Source organism: Mus caroli, unplaced genomic scaffold (genome assembly GCF_978045245.1).
Source record: "Mus caroli unplaced genomic scaffold, Mus_caroli_1 scaffold_11, whole genome shotgun sequence".
NCBI lineage: Eukaryota > Metazoa > Chordata > Mammalia > Rodentia > Muridae > Mus > Mus caroli.
In genome coordinates this window covers 108,733,451-108,753,332 of record NW_028227266.1, presented here as the reverse complement: position 1 = coordinate 108,753,332, position 19,882 = coordinate 108,733,451, and the positions used below count along the sequence as shown (strand labels likewise).

The window sequence follows — 19,882 nt, the reverse complement described above, 5'->3', positions numbered from 1 at the left end:
ATGAACCAGTCCTCCAATGGACTCTTAAGCAGAGGTGACTTTCCATCCCTGAGACTGCCTGTTAGAAGCTAACAGAGGCCATTCTGTCAGTCTGGGGCTGAGCTCTTTCCAAAATATGAAGTTACACTCCAGGCCTCCCTTTACTCCTCAATAAAAGAAAATTTAATAAGGGAGCATTCTGATTCAAAGACACATTACACTCAAGCCCCACACTACAGGGCTGCTGGCAGTCTTATGACAGTGCACACATGACTACTGCCGGATGGAGAGAAGCTATTACCTGGGAAACTCATGCCAAATATGGGAGTACATGTAAACTTAAATCAATTTAAAGAAAACTGCAGGACAAAGGTATAATTAACAGTCCACAGAACAGGAACTAGGGAGATAGCTCTATAGGTAAAAGTGCTTGCCATAAAATGTATGGTTCAAATCTTCAGATACCACAGAGATTCATAGCAGCAGCACCTGTAATCCCACAACTTACGCAGAGGGAAGGAAAGCAGAGACAAGAGAATCCCCAGGAGCTCCCCAATTGTTTGGGGTAGGAAACAGATAAAAACAAAAGACCTTGTCTCAATCAAGGTGGAGGAGCTTATCAATGCTGTCTTCTGACCTCTATACATGTGTTGTGGCATGAGTCACATGCCACAGACAGACAGACAAACACACAGAGACTCTAGAAGAGAATATGCAGTGCATTCAACCAAAACTAAAAAAGAACAACAAAACAAAACAAAACACCAATAGCTTAAACCTCTCAGAGTACAGAAGACTCTTAAGACTTAAGGAAACAGACCATGTCAATACTAATTTTGCACCCATCTATTATATTTCAAGGCATTCTTTTTTTTTAAGATTTATTTTTTATATATATGAGTCTTCAGATACACCAAAAGAGGGCATCAGATCCCATTACAGATGATTGTGAGCTATCAGGTGGTTGCTGGGAGTTGAACTCAGGACCTTTGGAAAAGCAGTCAGTGCTCTTAACTGCTGAGCCATCTCTCCAGCCCCATTTCAAGGTATTCTTAGCCTATTTGCTTAGAAAGGCCTCCTTGGTTGGCAGCTGGCGCTATTTGCAGTCAGTTTTTCCCTCCTGGCCTAGGACATGTGTTTCCTTCCTTCACTGGGTTCTCCTCTCCATTGTGAAGCCTGACAGCCAGCAAAACCACACATTCATCTTTTTTGATTTGTAGATTTTATTTAATTATTGCTTGAGACAGGGTCTTCTCTATGTAGCCCTGGATGTCCTGGAACTTAATATAGATCAGGTTGGCCTTGAACTTAAGGGCTGGGATTAAAGAAGTGTGTCATCACATTAGACTCCTGTCTATTGAAGGAACACTCAGTATATGACCAATCATAGGCTGTCACTATATGGCTGCTCTGTGACATCTTACACACACTAATACATGCTGTGGAGATGAGCTGCACACAGGTCTGAGCTGCACACAGGTCCACATTACAAGAGAAAAACTGCATAAAAATCTTAAGTTGGGACCAGCTACAGAAGCAGCTGAAACAGATGACAGTCAAGGGACTTTTTTGTTTCCAATATTCTTTGGGTGTACATCTCGAGAGTGGCTTCTGCTCACAGCCTGGTATCCCACTCACTGGTCAGTGCAACATGTGTGTGATAGACACTGTCAGGACTGCGTGGTGAAACTGCTGCTTGTTTCTTACACATGTATGAGAGTGTGGCATACATGTGTGAATGCATACTTGTTCACGTGTGGGCTTACACGTGTGTGATTTAGGTAAGGTCTTCCCAGAACCTGGAGCTCACTGACTAGGCTAGACTGCCAGCTTGTCCTTGCTGGGACTACAGGTGGGCTTTTAAGGTTGCCTGGCTTTATATGGGTACTGGGGATCTAAGACCTGGTCCACATGCTTGTGTGGCAAGTGCTGTATTCACTGTCCACTGAGTTAAGCTTGCTACTTTCACCAGAATGTTAATATACTATGGTAGCACTATGGAGAGATGACATAAGCTACAGAGGAAACATCACTTCCATTCAATCTCTGTCCACATGCTGTTTGCTCTCAACCTTCCAACCTAAAAACAGTTTTCTAATTTCCTCTCAAGATGGCCCTCTAAAAACTACATTCACCCTTAGCGTGGCCTCTGAAATCATGAGTCGGCAGCACTGAGAGATCCCAGCAGACTGCATAGCACAGACTATGTATGCACTACATAGAACAATGAATAATTACTTATTTTTTTTGAGACAGGTTCACAAATGTAGGATTCTGCTGTATCCAACTGCTGAGCACTAGAATCACAGCATGTGTCACACACCTTGTTTATGCTGGGGATTGAACATATGGCCTCATGAATGCCAGGCAAGTTCTTTATGATACATACTCTAAAACTTTTTTTTTTTTGGTTTTTCGAGACAGGGTTTCTCTGTATAGTCCTGGCTGTCCTGGAACTCACTTTGTAGACCAGGCTGGCCTCGAACTCAGAAATCCGCCTGCCTCTGCCTCCAAAGTGCTGGGATTAAAGGCATGCGCCACCACGCCGGGCAATAAAAATTTCTAAAACTTCAAAACAATAAAACTGTCACAAATAGAAATAATCCAGTTCCTTTAGAATTTCTGTTCTACCCAAGCCAAGAAGCCACAGAGAAAAAGCCACAAGGATCAGTGTCTACCCTGGTATATCGGTGGCTGTCACTGCCTTTTAAAATCTTACTCATTGCAGCCAGCCTTACTTGAAGCTGCTAATATGTGGCCAACCACCTACTGACTGGGTACATTACCTCCGTGCCATGAAGAACCATAGTGGGCCTGGCAGTGGTGGTACACAGCTCTTGGGAGGCAGACTAGGTGATCTCTGAGTTCGAGGCCAACCTGATCTACAGAGCGAATTTCAGGACACCCAGAATTAAATAGAGAAAGCCTATCTTAAAATGAAACAAAACAAAACAAAAAAGATCCACAGTGAATTTTTTTTTTTTTTTTTGGTTTTTCGAGACAGGGTTTCTCTGTGTAGCCCTGGCTGTCCTCGAACTCAGAAATCCGCCTGCCTCTGCCTCCCGAGTGCTGGGATTAAAGGCGTGCGCCACCACGCCCGGCCCACAGTGAATTTTAACCAGGAAGGATGTACAAGGTTGACTGGAGGAACATTCTTGGCTGGGTACCTCAAAGTAAAATGTCAGAGGGTGTTTGCACACCCCAGGCAGAATAGCCAAAGCATTTGGAGCAGGGGTGCAGATCAAAGAGGAGAAGGGAAAACATAGCCCCTCAGCTGAGGACAGCAAGGAGGAGCCAAGTCCAAGGAAGAAAATGGGAGGTGCGACCATTTGTGGGTGGTCCAGGAATGTGTCCATTGTAAAGCTCTGCCTGGGCACCATCAGGAACGAGAGGGAAACAGCCACTGAATACTAAATGCACTGTTTTCCTAGACGTCTCCTTGTGAGCTCTGATCCCCAGGCACCTCCAATATATGCAAAGAGCTAATCCAGAAGAGCAGCGTGACTACAGGAGGATGTTTAGATGGAACAGAGAAAAGGGACTAAAAGGAGGAGACAGAGAAAGGGGAGCAGAAGGAGAAGCAAACACAAAGGAAGCAAAAGAAGCAGGAGGGGGCGGGTGGCAGGTGCAATGCTGGTTAATACAATCCTACAATGACAAGGCCCCAAGCACAGCCTCAGAGGATATGGGCACCCATCTCAGGAGTCTTGGAGGATATGGGCACCTGTCTCAGGACTGGGGCTGCTCAGGCACAGTCAAGCCTGTGCTTTCCCAGAACTGGGGGCTTCCAGCCCTCAAAGCAGGTCTCTGACTAAGTTAGAGGAAAGCACAAAGCCTCTCACACAGGGATGAGATGAAACACCTGACTATCACAAGCTGTTTTCCCTCGAAAATAACTACAGGCATCACTCCCTTCAGCTGGCAGGACTACTTACTGGTCAGGGACCAACTCAGGCCACTGTGATCCCTTCACATTAGGGAAGGTATTCTGTGTCATCTTCCCGCATCCTCCCACCCTCCACCCCTTCCACCATGGGTTCCCACAGGGACTATGCCTCATATGACAACTGGCCAGAGCTTATACTTACATTGCCACCTCCAGGGACATGCTTAATATTGTCCTTGGAACCACACTTGGATTGAATATGGCTGTAGCTCACTTTTTTGGATACTATCTGGACCTGGAGTGTTAGAGAATAGAAAGAGAAGGGGGAAAAAACACAAACGGAGAGGGCTAGTTAGAACCGACACCGAGCACCACATGTGATCACAATGGTCAACAAGAGTCACTCCAACTTCTGTCCCCACTTATTACAACAGGGGTTAAAAACACAGGGAAAGGCATGTGAAAGCAAGAAAGGGAACAACACAAGACAGAAGCAGGCTGGACAGAGCTATGTGGCTGCCTCATTGCTCTGGGGGCTGCGCTGTAGTTTCTAAGACTCATACAGCAACAGGCCCCCATTGACCACGCAAATATGGCCCTACCTTCTTGTTGAGCCCCTTTGCTCTGAAAGCTGGACTCTAGCTTTTTCAGCAAGGATACTGATGCTCTGAACCAGTTCCCAGTTGGGGCCTGGGACAATTGCAACCAGACTCATTCCCAGAAACAAAGGCTGCTCTAAGAATTGTTGGGCAGCTGGTTAACAGCACAGATCTGATAACAACAGGAAGGAAGACACATTGTTCATCTAAAAGGGCAAATGGTCCCATGATCCTGAACCTGACACCAGGGGGCTCACAGGCAACAGACTCAGCTGCACTTACTCCTCACCCATCTGTTTCAGAAACTCTGATGGAGGAGGCCAGGCTTCATTTTTGTGTTTGAACTAGGGTCTCACGATGTAGATAAGGCTCGCCTGGGACCTGCTGTATACTCCACACAGGCCTCAAATTCCTGATCCTTCTGTCTCACTGTTAGCTCTACTAGGATTACAGCAAGCATATCTGGTTTTACACCTCTCTGAATCCTTTAGATATATAATAATGTGTTGGTGAACAAAGAGACCAACCAAAATGGTGAGCCAGTGATGTATAATTCAGAAGGGCACAACCTGGCTGTACTGCAACACCCCAGCCCTGGAAAGAGTAGCACAGCTTATAGCTTTCAAGAAGAAAGGTCCTTCCTTCCCTCCTTTTCCTCAGAACGAGAGGCTCTTTGCAAAGGAAATGTGCTGGGCTGCCAAGAGAACCTGGAACTCACACTGAGGAACCCGAGTACCTTACCATGCTCCTTTAAGTTCTTGACTTTTTCATGACATTAACAGTGGATCGATTTTAGCCAGACAGGCGCATCTGTCTCCATACCTAGCAGCAACTTTACAGTCAGGAGACAAAGCCCTGACTTCTGAAGAAGAACCTGGGTATGATGTATTTGTATGCATACTAGATGAGTTTGAAATGTCAAGGAAGTGTCTAACAGTTTCACGTTCCCTTCATCTGGCTGACTTAAGTCTACAATGGGATAAGAGCTCACAACTTGGTTGGCTTTCACTGCTTGATATAAAAACTGTCTGACGGCTGAGTCATTAACTAGAGGAAGGAACACAGGAAAAAGTAGGAACTAGTTAAGAACAGGAACAAAGTGGAATAGAAGGGAAAATGACTCAGGCTAGGAGAATGATGTTCCCACTTCACCTCAGAGAGGGAGACCTGAATAAAACTCACTTTCCCAGCAGGCGGTTTCTGTGCACTCGCAATGGAGCCGGCTGCTTTAGTGACTGCATTAGGTTCAGGCTTCCCAGCTGTGGTAGCTGCCTCTGTTTTTTTCTCTACTTTGGCCTGGATGGAGATAAATGGGGTTTGGGGGGGGGGGCAAGTTTCAAACCAAGATGAGAGCCCAGATGCCAAGGAAGGAAGAAGGCAGAAAAAGAAAAAAAGCAAGGCCAGGATACCAGGCAGAAAGAAGCAGTCACCCTTGCCCCTAGGACAACACACTCCTAGTCTAGATCCGCAGCGATCCCTGAGCAAGGGGCACAGAAAGAAGAACCACAGGCCAGAACTGAAAGAAGAGATCATGCATTTATGAAGAAATCGTTCAAAGGCTAAGATCGAGTCAGTGTTTCTCTGTGAGCACGTGTGAGCCTGTCATTCTAAATCACAGTGCCCTCATGCCTCCAATGCTCTGCTGTGTCCCGCACATGACTCCAGTCCCTGGTGATGGAAGCATGAGATCATCAGGTACATGGTAATACACAATAACCCAAAACTAACCCAAGGTATTTAGAGCGTCGAGTGTTTGTAGCCTGGAAGACCAAGAAGAGTGAAAAGGGGGATGAGGTCATCTGGAGCTCAGCCCAGACACCGGGCTGGCTGTGCCACAGCCAAAACTGCTCTGAGGCCCTTGTCCCAGAATGATCCCAGTCTGTCATTAACATCTTCCAAATGAACCATGATTCTGCTGCATTTCTGTGCCTATATTCAATTTCTTTAAAATATTTTTTAAAATGTTATCTATATGAATGTTTTGCATACACATAACCGCACTAGGCTCCTGTAAACACAATTTACATACAAAGGGTTGTAAGCCACAGATGTGGATTCTGGGAACTAAGCCTGGGTTCTTAACTCCTGTCATCTCTCCAGGCCTCCTATTCAATTTTAACAACTTTGGATTAATACAATTTAAGTATCCTACTCTGGATGCAGACAGAATAGTTCAAGTTGACAACAGTTAAGGGTGAACTATACCACCATTTTTTCTACATCCTGGGTTCCCAAGGACTGTTAACAGTTGACACATAAAACTGAAACCCATGCAACTAGAATATGCTTTTTAAAGTTAGTGTGTGTGTACAAGTATGCACATTCACACTTGTGCACAGCATGTGTGGAGGTCAGAAGGTAATTCATAGGAGCCAGCTTTCTCCTTCCACTACAGGGTTTTCATGGACTAAATTCCTGCTGTTAGGGTGGTTGGGAGTAGGTGCTTCTCTTCCCTTAGTTAATGTGCTGGCCCCAGAATGCTCTTTGTTGTTGCCATCTTCACCCACCCACTCTGTATAGTCATGAAACTCACCATGTAGACCAAGCTGGCCTCAAATTCAGAGATCCCCCTGCCTCTGTCTCCCTCTGCTGGAATTAAAGCTGTGCCACCACACACAGCCTCAGAACTTTCTTAATGTTAAGCACTGTAGTTTATTTAGAAAAGTCAGGGTATGTGGTTCATTTCACAGCACAGTGTTCACCAGAGGAAAGCCTAGTTCTCATTTGGACAGATTCCTCTCACATCAAGAGATGGAGATATTAAATGTGTCTGGTAAGAATCAAAAATAAATGGGGTTCATGTGCAGTGTCTCTTACCTTCACAGTTTCTGAAGCTTTCTCTCCAAACTCCCCAAACCCCCAAGCCATGGCTTCAAACTCATAATGATCCTGCTGCTCTGTCTTCCAAGTGCTCTGAGGAACCACACATCCAACTGTGTAGCCCTGGCTGTCCTGAAACTCACTCTGTAGACCAGGCTGGCCTCGAACTCAGAAATCCTCCTGCCTCTTAAGTGCTGCGATTAAAGACATGGGCCACCACTGCCCAGCTAAGAGTTTTCATAAAATAGAAGATTCTTTCTACCTCCCAAAGAAAAATATAAATATAAATCCCAACACAGTGAACAGGAGGTCCTTATGGGAAGATAAGGCCAGGCCTTCCCTGAGATCGTAGTGCCAAGACTGAAATTCTCTGATGCTGAATGAAATTATCTAGATGACTGCATGTGGCAGAAAAGCAACAGAAGCCAGAATGCAAAGATCCCCAAGCTCATTGACTCACCCGGCCTCCTCCAGGCTGGTGTTTGATGTTTTCTGTAGAGCCAACCTTGGAGCGAACACTCTTCAGGTCAGGGGCAGAAACAGTTGTGGCCAGGCGGCTCACCCTGGGAGCAGAGGAGCTAGGCTTAGTGGAAGTGGGCTTCTTGTCCACAGAAAGAGCCCCAGAAGAGCGGCTAGGTGCAGACATGGGCTTGACTCGAGTGGAAGTCATTCCTGCTGGGGGTGCTGCCCCAGTGGGAGTGGTGTTTCTCTTCACAGAACTGGCAGAGGTGGTCTTTGAGCGACTCAAGTCAGCTGCAAAGAAATGAGAAGTAGCAGGAGTTCATAGGGAGAGCAAGGAGAGCCTTAGAACTGGGGAAGGACAGCAGGGTCATTAGGCTTCCCATCAGGTGACTTAGGCATTACCTGAGGCAGACTTAGCAGTCATCCTTTTGACATCAGCAGGTTTTCCCTCAGTCTTGATGGCTGCACAAACAAATGAGTATATTTAACAAGAGATCTGCAGAGATTCATCACTCACCTGACCATTACAAAATGTCCATGCTGACCACTGACCATGCTTGTTTCTAGGACACAGTGTAAAATTAGACAGCTACACGGAGACTGCACAAGTAGACATGGCTGGCACCACACCCTGCTCTCATCAATCCCAATGATGACTTCCGCTTGGCCACAGAAGAAGCTTACTATGAATTGCCTCTGCCTCCCCAACCCTCCTTTCTCTCTCTCTCTCTTCTCCTTTCTTCTTCTTCTCCTCCTCCTCCTCCTCCTTCTTCTCCTCTCTCTCTCTTCTCCTTCTCCTCCTTCCTTCCCCCCCCCCCTTCTCGACTGAGACTGAGACTGAACCTAGGGCCTTGCACACACTGGAAGTGTTTTGCCATGGAGTTGGACTTACAAAAGGCAAAAGGATGCTGGGATCTATGGAGTCAATAACAAAGGGTTAACTAAGTCATCTGAGAATTCATAGGAGTCACCTTTTTTCTGAATACACACAGCTTCTAAGATGACTCAGAGATGCAGACTTGTAAATCCATTGTGCAAGGTTCAAAACACTGATGGTTGTTGTATGAAGATAACTATACTGTTAGCATTTCAGCCAGAAGCAAAAGGGAAAGCCCCAGCAGGGCAGTGGTGGCGCACGCCTTTAACCCCAACACTTGGGAGGCAGAGGCAGGTGGATTTCTGAGTTCGAGGCCAGCCTGGTTTACAGAGTGAGTTCCAGGACAGCCAGGGCTACACAGAGAAACCCTGTCTTGAAACAAACAAACAAACAAACAAAGGAAAGCCCTATTCTCTTCCTGCTGGTTCCCACGGGAAGGAAGACTGAGATGTAATACTCACTGGTTGGCCTCTTAGGCAGAGTTGTAGCTGGACTTCTACTACTTGGTCCAGTGGAAACAAGAGTTGAGGGAGATGTGGCTTTTGAAACGGTTGGGGTGGTTTTAGGTCCAGGTTTGAGGGCCGGGGCAGATGAGGTCTTGGATGGCGAGGTCCGCTTTTCGGCAGCCTTAGCTTCTGTAATTGGCTGGAAATGGAAAGGTGGTGACAAGAGTTGCAGGGTAGTGTTGGACCCAGAGGGTTTTATAAGCAGACACCAAAACCAGGAGATACTATGGACCCTCCTCCAGTGACTGACTTGAAAATAAATGGTTCTAAGATGAAGGATTCCAGGTAACATGAAAGGTGTTTGCAGTCAGGCAGAGGTAATAGGATTGATTGTTACAAATATGAGGCAAATAGTAGCGACACCATTAGTTCCAGGACAGACCTGTCCATAGAGTGAAACCAAAAAACAAACCAAATAAAACACTAAGAGAGCTCTCAGGAGCAAGTAGCCATGGAAGACGCTTGGTGCTCTGAACTAATCCATCGACATTAGTGCAGTGACAGTGACTCTAAAGAGGACAGCACACCACAACCTATTTGTACTTGAGATCCACTGAAACTATTTGACTGGTTAAGACTTAACAAGCATGTATGCCAGAGGCTAAAAGTTACACTTACTTAATTTAGCCCTTCTTCTGGGTAATGTTTGCCCAGAGCAGAGCAACAGGATGACACTCTTGAAGATCAGCATCTAGCAGCCAAAGTGAGCTGAAGGCTGAGTGCTGGCTGAGCCTGGACCCTAAGGCAGTGTGTCCTTGGGAACTAATGGTGTCGCTACACTTTATTTCGTCTGCATTGCTCCAGCCCAGCTTTGATGGAATGATACTAGAGGCTGAGGGTGGGAAGGCTGACAGCAGAGAGGTGGTAATGACGGGCAGGCCTGACCAATATCAGGCAAGGGATACTGTTCAAAACAGGGTCAGCTATAGTAATGTTAGAAATTTAGGGCAAAACAAAACAAGGAACAAATAGCCTGATCCATAGAGCAAATTCCAGGATAACCAGGGCTACACAGAGAAATCCTGTCTGGAAAAACACAAGAACACCACACCACTCCCAGCCAAAAAAAAAAAAAATCAAATCAAGTCTAACTGCCTACACAGAACCTAAAGATCAGAGTCAGGGACCTGTACTCATCTACTATAATTTCTTACCATTCCAACTTTCTGTCTCTGTCTCTTCTTCCCCCCCCCCCCCCCACGCCCCTTCTGAGTGTAAGTATGGCATGGATGTGAGCATGTCTGTTGTGTATGTGCAGGTGCCTGCAGAGGCCCAATGTGGATGCTACAAACTAAACCTGGGTCCTCTGGAAGAATAGCAAGCAGTCATAACCCGTGAGCCATCTCACCAGATTCTATTACAAAGACTGAGGACCAAATAGAGCATGGTGACACACACTTTTAATCCCAGCAGTCAGGAGGTAGAGACAGCCAGATTGTTAGTTTGAGGCCAGTCTTATCTAGAAAGTGTGTTCCAGGCTTGCCAGAGCTACAAAGGAAGAGCCTGTCACAAAACAAATGTTTTGTGAGATCACAAATGTTTTGAAGATCAAATCAAACTATGACTATGATTCAGAACAATGTAGTAGAGTCTTATTGATTTGCTAGTAGGAGTAATAATGATAAAATACTAAGAGTGACTTGTGGTAGAAATCACTTAAGAGTGTGAGATGAGACATCAGGAATTTGCTGGGACAACGGACTCTTTTAGCCACAGTTAATCTGTTGGTTTCCATATCCTTTTCTTTTCTTTTTTTTTTTTTTTCCCTGAGACAGGGTTTCTCTGTATAGTCCTGGCTGTCCTGGAACTCACTTTGTAGATCAGGCTGGCCTGGAATTTAGAAATTCGCCTGCTTCTGCCTCCAGAGTGCCAGCCTCCATATCCTTTTCTGAACAGGTTCCCTGTTTACTTCTATAAATCTGCATGCTGGACTTGATTAAATATATGCCTCCTGTGCTTAGATACATGCCACATCTTTAAGCCAGCCTATGAACTGCTGCTGAAACACCACATAGCAAAAAGCAGTGTTGTATGGGGCCAGGCATCAGAAATGGTCTTAGACATAGACTCAAACCCCACCTGTCAAGTATTAGCATGGACTTTATATTTAGGAAGACAATTTGATTGAGCTTTTAAGCGTGCCCAGATTTAAAAAATACAACTAAAATTATAGATGGTTGAGATTATTCAAGGAGTTATGCATAGCAAGAAACTAGTGTAGTATACTTCATTTTTATGAATACAAAGTGAAACCTCACTAGGTACATCTTATCCCAACAGACTCTTTTCCCTTGCCAGGAGCACTGTTCCTTGAAGACAGTCATCTGCCCTCTAGCCTCTTAACCAAACAACTTCCTAAAAATCCAAAATGGGATAAATAAGGTTCAGAAAGAAAGCCTTCTGAGACATCATCATTTCTAGTCCATGATAGGGTTTCTCAGTTTCTTAGACAGGGCTTCAATTAAGACTATAATCCCTAGGTTTACTTTACAAGACTAAAGTAGAACAACCCCCAGGTTATCATGGGAACATGATAACATTTTCCACCATGAATTTAAAGCTACCAATAGGCTAAAGGTCCTTCTTAAATAAAAGTCTGAGGAAGGCAGCCAGAGCCTGCACCCTCCCAGCTATCATGGAAGCAAGTGCAGTTCTGAATGTGAACTGGAAAGATGAAAATCACAAGTAACCCAGTGAGAAGCTGCCTAAGGCTAAAAGCAAAATAACTTATCACATGATCCTGGAACCTGCTGAGCTCAGCTGGATGAGTCAACATGTTGCTAAGTAATGGAAAAAACTTTATTTTGCAGGATGAGTAAAGAGAAAGACAAATATATCTGATTAGTATGTGGAACTCGGGAAACTGCTTAAGGTACAGAAACAGGTGAAGCGTAAGGAATAGTTAAGACAAAGGAAAAAGAATGAAAGAAAATGGAATATTGCTTCTGACCAGGGCAGACAAGGGGAAAATAATAAAAGGGTTTCAAGTGTTACAGTCACACCCCTGGGCCCCCAAACTGACTTGCAAAGCACCACTGCCCTTCCCTGCCCTTCCCCAGTTCCATCAGTTCACAGTCTGCAGCAACAAGAGCCTGTCTATGGATCTGAAACTCAAGGGAAATCTTCTCCGGGCACAGTGTATGGGTGGTCACTTACCTTTGGCTTCACTTCTCTGGCAGGTAGGGTGGAAGGCCTGGCAGTAGCAGTGGCAGCAGCAGGGCGTTTGTGTGGGGCAGCTGGCACTGAGCCTGAGGCGAGGCTCATGGGTTTTTTATTCAGCCCACCAGAGGTGGTGGGAGCTGGTTGCTTAGGGAGAGAAGTGGGCTGTGTTTTGGCTTTCGATGTTGAAGTCTTTGCAGGTTGAGTGGTGGCCAAAGGCTTTAAGTTGATGGTTGTTTAATTTTTAATTAAAAAAATTTTAAAGAACATAAAACACACAGACAAGAATAAAAACAAATAAAAATGTATAAATTGCACAATTCAAAGTAAAATTATAAGCAATGAGGATTGATGCAACTGAAAATAAGCATTCCTTTCTTCTGAGCTCAGCAGACAGTAAAGTGATACTAAGATGAGGTTGAAGATACTGTAATTCTCTTTATTCTTAGACACAAGATCTTAGGCATGCTAAGCACATGCTGTACTTCTGAACTATATCCCCATGTCTGTGGAAATGCTTTCTTAATCATAGCGCCACACATTCCAATGGTTTGATTTTTAAGTCATTTATTTTAATAATATCTTTGTCATTAACTTTTGGCAGCTGTAAGAATTCTATAAATAAATGTATCAGTAAATGATTAAATTGTTACTGACTGGATTTCTTTTTTAAAAAAATAGGATCTTATGTTACCCAGGCTGACACACAACTCAGAATCCTCTAGCCTCAGCTGCCAAACTGCTGAGATTAAAGGTACAGGCAGCAACCACACCCTACTTTTCTTATCTATGTCTTCACAAGACAGCATACCTATACCCTAAAACGTGGTACCTGTGTGTTTATCAAGTACAAGAGAAAGTTTCTGAAGCCATGGTCCATCTAAGAAACCTCCATTCATTTTTTTTCTCGAACAGGTTTCAGGGTAAGTCTACAGTTGTTTCTCGCTGTTAGTCAGCGAAAGGCAAGTCATTTATAAATTGACAGTGGTAGACATATTAAAATCCTGTCTGAAAAAGCCATGGCACGGTGGTAGAACACTTGCCTAGGAAGTACAAGGTCCTAGGTTCAATCTCTAGCACAGAAAACAAATATTTAATGAACATTTTACACAGATATACTATAAAAGTGCAAGGCGAGGATTTTGAATGAATTAATTTGGTATAGGCCAAATGAAAATATGGGATATATTTTCTAAGGGCATCTAAATTTGAAGAAAGACAAGACAGCTCAGAAAAAAAGACACTGCATTCATGATTCAAGCAATAACAGCAGAAGGTTTTTTAAAAATTACAGAAAAGGATAACCACCATTCACTCTAGCACCTACCTTTGCTTTCTTTTCTGGGCTTGGTGGTAGCTCCTTGTTTGGTGGGGTAGTGATGTCATTTCCAGTCACACCTACAGCAGCCTTTCCTTCTTCTTGCCGGGATACTCCTAAAGGGTGGAGAGTCAGCAGAAATTACCTTAAGCAAATGTATTTTACAACCATTTGAAACACGGAAGGCTCCGTTGAGAGTCCCATGACTAGAGCTCCATTCTGAAGAACCCCAAAGGGCTATGCTGCCGAGGATGGGCAGCCTGTGTCCTCCCTAGGATCACAACAATTCCAGGAGCTCTGTCTGAGCACTTGTCACCGTGTGAAGGAGGATTCACCCTGATGATGATCAGCGCAGGGAAACGGCCTTTAAGGTTTGGTTTCCTTTTCCCTCAATACCAACAAAGAGCTTCTGTCACCCAAACACCAACTCCCCGAAAACAAAGGGGACAAAAACCACTTCTGCCATAGTCTACCCCTTAGAATAAAGGTTGCTGAGAGATGGGGCAAGAGCCAGATGGTTCAATAACCTCCCTCACTTCCTATCCCTGTAAAGAACCACACTGCAGAGGATGTGAGATTAAGCTGCTCCAATTCTAACTGTGACCTAGATTTCCAACAAGGCCAAGAGCCGTGAAAAATAAAGTCATCAGCCTAAGCCAGAAAAACTCCTCTCTTCAGAAGGGAGATACCTCAGGTGTCAACAAGCAAGATGCCTAGGAGCACTGTGACAAGTATGAAATGTGTAGTTCTAACATGGAGATTTTCTAACTGGCACAAAACCCATAACCACAAAAAGCAAACCTAAATCCAAAAGACACCTGCCACACAATCATTCTCACACACAGAGCTTCAGCTCAACATCAGGAACTCTCTTTTGTAACTGGTGTTTTAAGACAGAATCTTATGTAGCCAGGGTTGGCCTGGAAATCACTACACACATAGGGATGAGGTCTGAGTCACCTGTCTTCACCTCTCGAGTGCTAAGGTTGTAGAACTGTACTGTTGTACTGAGTTTATGTGGTACAAACCTAGGCTCTGGGGATGCTAGATGAACATGCTACCAACTGAGCTGCATCCCGTGGCTTGCTCTCTTTTCATTTCCTGAAGACTGGCTCTAGTGTATCAGATGCTGGTCTTCAACTCCTGAATGCTGTGATTAGAGGCCTGTGCTACCACACCCAGGCCCAGGTATCAGTTCATCTTGTAAGGCTAACAATCCAGCCCCCAGCCGCCCCAAAAGGTCAAAAGAATATAAAAATAGGTCATAGGAATGCTAGATATGAAAATATGAATAAATATGCACAGGTATATAATTCCAGTTTTGGGGAGACATAGTAGCAGCCGGTGTTCAAAGCCAGTTTTAGCTACATAGTGAGATTGAAGCCAGCCTGGGTATATGAGATCCTGTCTCAAAAACCAAACAACAAGGGCTGGAGAGATCTCAAAAGTTAAGAGCACTGACTTCTCTTCCAGAGGACCTAGGTTTGGTTTTCAGCACCCATGTTGAAGACAGATCCAGTCCCAAAGGATCACTGAGCACTACATGTAGCTGATATATCCACATGCAGGTAAAAACACCTTTGAAATAAAAATAATAAATATTAAAGACATAAAGAGTTGATGGTTCATATCTTGGATTCTCATGGTATTGTATGGATTATATGAATATCGTTTAGAATTTCTAAATTAACATTTTTGGAATTCATTGCTTTGTACAGAATAAACTACTAAACTTTTACTTTCCCTTAAGATCCTTGAACCACCCCACTTTACTTTGGTTTTCTGAAGTGAAACCCATGACTTGCACATTCTAGGCGCACACTACTGTGGAGCTATACTGTGAGCACCCCTCCCCCACCCCTCTAAGCCCACTTTAGGGACTTGAGAGACAGCTCAGTTAAGCAGGCAAATGGATACCTATGTTTGATCCTCAGAACCCAAGGGGAAATGCCTGCTTGTAATCCCAGTGTAAGGTAATAAGTTGAGACTGGCAGGCAGTCTAGTGACAGCCCGTTTCAAAGGCAGGAGATGGTATTACCAACATGTCATGTGCAGCTGCACATACACAAACACACAGGCATAAAAGGCTTATTTCTTGTTCACAGCCCTAAGAAAACACCTGTTACTGCAATGTCCTCTGGTTTTTGTTAAAAAAAAAATCATTTAATTCATCATAAGCCTTGTTATAAGATGTTTGGAGATTTTCTACAATTAGAATTTGTTCAGTTTCTTGAACCTCTTATTTATTTTTTTTTTAAAGATTTTATTTATTTATCTCAGAATATGAGTACACTGTCGCTACAAGGACAACCTGGCCTACAGAGTTGAAACCTTTTCTCATTAAAAAACAAAGCCCAAAACCCTAAAACAATAAAAATGGGATAGAAACAGTGAATCAGAGATATGATCAGCCCAGTGCATCCCATCCTCATGGGGATTAGTGAGTCCCATCCTTACGAGGATTAGTGAATTTGCCAAATGAGTACAAAGTATTCAGTTCTATCATTTGAATAATAGCATAAAAAAAAGAATGATTCTCAGAAGAATAGGGACAATAATGAAAAACCTGAACATTTCTACCTTCAGTCTCTAGAGGAGAAAGGATGCATGCATGACTCCGTGGCTGTTAAGATATCATCATCTAATATACCAAATTTGGCAAAAGGATTGAAGTAGTCAGTGATTATAGTCACATGCTTTTAATCCCAGCACTTGGCAGGCAGAGGTAGTTGGATCTCTGAGTTCAAGTCCCTCCTGGTTTACATAGTGAGTTCTAGAACAGCTAGGGCTGCATAGAGAAACCCTGCCTCAAGAAATAAAAATAAAATAAATAAATAGGGCTGGAGAGATGGCTCAGCGGTTAAGAGCACTGACTGCTCTTCCAGAGGTCCTGAGTTCAAATCCCAGCAACCACATGGTGGCTCACAACCATCTGTAACGAAATCTGATGCCCTCTTCTGGGGTGTCTGAAGACAGGTACAATGTACTCATATAAATAAAATAAATAAGTCTTTAAAAATTAACTTTTATTTCTTTCTGGGAATTTCCTAAGTTTTCATTTCTTTTTTATTTAAAAGCATTTCAAGGGTCAGCAAGATGGCTTAAAATGAGATCACAGGCCCCTATGCCTGACAACCTGAATATAATCCCCAGGAACCGCATGCTGGAAGGAGAGAATGGAGTCCTTCTAAGTTGTCCTCTGATTACCTCCCCCCACCCAATCAATCACAATCAATCAATCAATGCATGCAGTAAAGTGTTTTTTAAAAATAATTTATGACTTTTAAAAAGTTGTTACTGCATATAAGGGTAGGATGCAAATACATAAGCTCATGCATACCACTATGTGCCTGTGCAGTCACAGGATAACCTGTGGCACTTGGCTGTGGGTGCCAGGGATTGAACTCAGGTTGCCAGCAATTATCTACCAAGTCAGATATCCCATGGCCCTCAGTTTTGTTTTCTTCCAGAAAACTTGTAGCTGTTTGTTAAAGCAAATCTATCTATCTATCTATCTATCTATCTATCTATCTATCTATCTATCTATCTATCTATCTATCTATCAGTCCAGGCTTTATGCCCCTCCTGGTCTACTCTCTGACTGTTCTACATCCCATACCCCCTCTCCTGTCTCCAAGAGGATGTCCCCACCCCAAAGCAAATTCTTTGATGTCTGCTTTGAAACTCTAATATTGTGCTGTAGCAGACAATCACCCTTTTATATTTAGCTTGTAGATTCTGGCTGTAATCCAAGTGAAACTTAGTATTCCCAGCCCTAGCAGTATAAATTCTAACCTACTATGTCCTTCTGGCCTTACTGAGGCTCTCAGTCCAAGTTGGTCCTGCCTGGAAGAACGGAAAGCAATCCACTGGGTCACTGGGTATCACATGGTAGGAGTTAGGTAGTGGGAAGGAGAATGTATGTCCTGGACTTTTCTCAGGTTGAGTGGGGAATGAAAGAGACAGGTTTCCATCTGGTTTTGACCTGCTGCTAGGCACAAGTGGGTAGAAAAAAACCTTGTAGGTTTCTCTGCTGCCTCTGTATAGAGGCAGAGCGGGACTATCAAGAAAAGCAGTTTATAGCTGGGCAGTGGTAGTGCACGCCTTTAATCCCAGCACTCGGGAGGCAGAGGCAGGCGGATTTCTTGAGTTTGAGGCCAGCCTGGACTACAGAGTAAGTTCCAGAACAGCCAGGGCTATATAAAGAAACCCTGTCTTGAAAAAAACCAAAAAGAAAAGCAGTTTATTGATACCCACAATTCTATTACTGGTGATGGCAGGGGGATGGGTGGGCATCCTTGAAATTGCTGCTACTATGGATGAGCAGCTGCTTCTGCTGAGTGTGGAGCAGACAATGTGCCATAAGCTCTACCACCACAGTCAGACTGTTCAGTCCTGGGAATGGGCAGAAAAACAAAGTTTACAACTAAACTTTTTGCTAGGCTTTCCTTTCCTATCCTTTAAAATAAAAATCCCATTTATTTATTTAGTGTGTATATGGCATGGTGTACCAAGGTGTACTGTGGAAGCCAGAAGACAAACCTGGAGGACTGACACCCAGCTGGGGAGGCTTTACCTGCTGACAGATAGACAGACAGACTTACCACTCTTCCCATCCTGTTCTTGTTCCTGCCACCTACTTGCTAGAATTCTAGGTTGCAGGCCTCCAAGGGTACAGAAGAAGTTAAAAAGAAACATCATTGAAACTCACTGCACTATTCTTTAGGTCCTCAGAGTCAAAACTTTTCAAGTTCCTTTAACAAACTGTTCTATACTACAAAGCTATGCCTGGGATATAGAGTTATGTTTACTAGCTAAAGGAAAGGCTCACCAAATGAGACTTGCTGACACCGAATATTTTTCACTAGCACAGGGTTTTTGGTAAATAGTACAGACACTTAATGAAGTCTTATTGTTTGCATGTGAACAGTAGCGTCTCCATCTGTTCACATAAGCATGAACTACTGCTGTCTGTCCAGATGTGACCTTCACAGAGGACCTTCTTCTCCTTTGCCCCAGGGGTAACTTTACTAGGCACTACTGGAGGCCTAGTATGAGCCAAATGTTGCCAGAGTTTCACTAGAGAATGTCTGAAAAAGAGTTCATTAATCCCTTCCAAAGGCTGTTCTGATAATCCTTCCAGTATTGGTACTACCTGCTTGGAAAACCATGATCAAATTTCCAGCAATCTCTGCTCCCCCCCTCCAGCCCCCCCACCCTGTATATCCACCATACTGGTTTCTATTTTGTTTGTTTTGTTTTCCCTTCTGTTACTGATATTTGTGAGACAGGGTCTCTCCATACAGCCCTGACACTACTGGAACTTGCTGTGTAGATCTTGATCTTGATCTTGGACCTGCCTTCCTAAATGGAAGCACCAGCATGCCCCCACCATAGTCAGTTTATAATTTCAGCTTTTTTTATTTGTTGTTCTTTTGAAGTACTGGGGATTGAACCCAGGATCATGCTGGATAAGTCTTTTATCACTAAACACTCACTCTATGCACTTTTTGGTAGTCCCCCCCCCCCATAGTTAAAAATAAATTTAGTTTATTTAAGGGGGGAAAATTCCCGAGTGTAGAAGTGGAGTATCACAAAGGCTCTGGCCCTTTTCCGATTAATTTACACAGCCATTGTATTCTCTCACATTAGTACACTGGAGGTCTTTCTAGAGCATGTTTTGGTTATTAGATAAAGACTACATTTTGTATTTTTTCTTATTTATTTATTTATCACTGAGCTGTCCAAGGTAGGCTTAAACTTATTCTGTAAACTAGGCTACCCTTAAATTTGCCATCCCCATCTCAGTCTTCACCATTAGGCTGGAAATTGTAGTTGTCTTACCTCTTCCAGTTCATCCTACCTTAATACTAGGAACAAGGGAGCCTCCCCTAGCTCCCCCGGCCCCCATGGACCTTGGGCCGTTATTGCCAGGAAACAGAGTAGTTAACAGTCAAGAAATTTCTTAGGACAGCATTTTAGTTAAGACTGAATGCCCATTTCTAGGTATTTTACCCATATTTTTCCTAGATGGGGGTGAGGGGAAGAAGCATGTGTATAGGAGCAGCAGAGAACCCCCCCCCCCGAGACACACATTAGCTATAGCCTAGATACACACATTTGTGAGTTGGATCCCATGAGATTCTTCTATATCCTACATATAAATACTCCTTACAGGGCTGGAGAGATGGCTCAGTGGTTAAGAGCATTGACTGCTCTTCCAGAGGTCCTGAGTTCAAATCCCAGCAACCACATGGTGGTTCACAACCATCTATA

The 19,882-nt window shown here is 43.9% G+C and overlaps 1 protein-coding gene across 20 annotated transcripts in view; it reads right to left on the bottom strand.

Annotated features, from left to right (window-relative positions):
• Nucleotides 1-19,882, bottom strand: part of Map4 (microtubule associated protein 4) — a 153,431-nt gene that overhangs the window by 7,534 nt on the left and 126,015 nt on the right. For 8 of the 20 annotated variants that reach the window (XM_085828048.1, XM_029481527.2, XM_029481530.2 and 5 more), the window contains 7 exons: nucleotides 13,616-13,722; nucleotides 12,286-12,507; nucleotides 9,085-9,268; nucleotides 8,149-8,208; nucleotides 7,745-8,037; nucleotides 5,647-5,760; nucleotides 4,068-4,160 (listed from right to left, as the gene is read on the bottom strand). In XM_085828048.1, the coding sequence (XP_085684174.1) occupies nucleotides 4,068-4,160; nucleotides 5,647-5,760; nucleotides 7,745-8,037; nucleotides 8,149-8,208; nucleotides 9,085-9,268; nucleotides 12,286-12,507; nucleotides 13,616-13,722 (1,073 nt within the window). The remainder of the gene's footprint in view (nucleotides 1-4,067; nucleotides 4,161-5,646; nucleotides 5,761-7,744; nucleotides 8,038-8,148; nucleotides 8,209-9,084; nucleotides 9,269-12,285; nucleotides 12,508-13,615; nucleotides 13,723-19,882) is intronic. The other 12 variants (XM_029481532.2, XM_085828050.1, XM_085828056.1 and 9 more) reach the window with 5 other exon arrangements.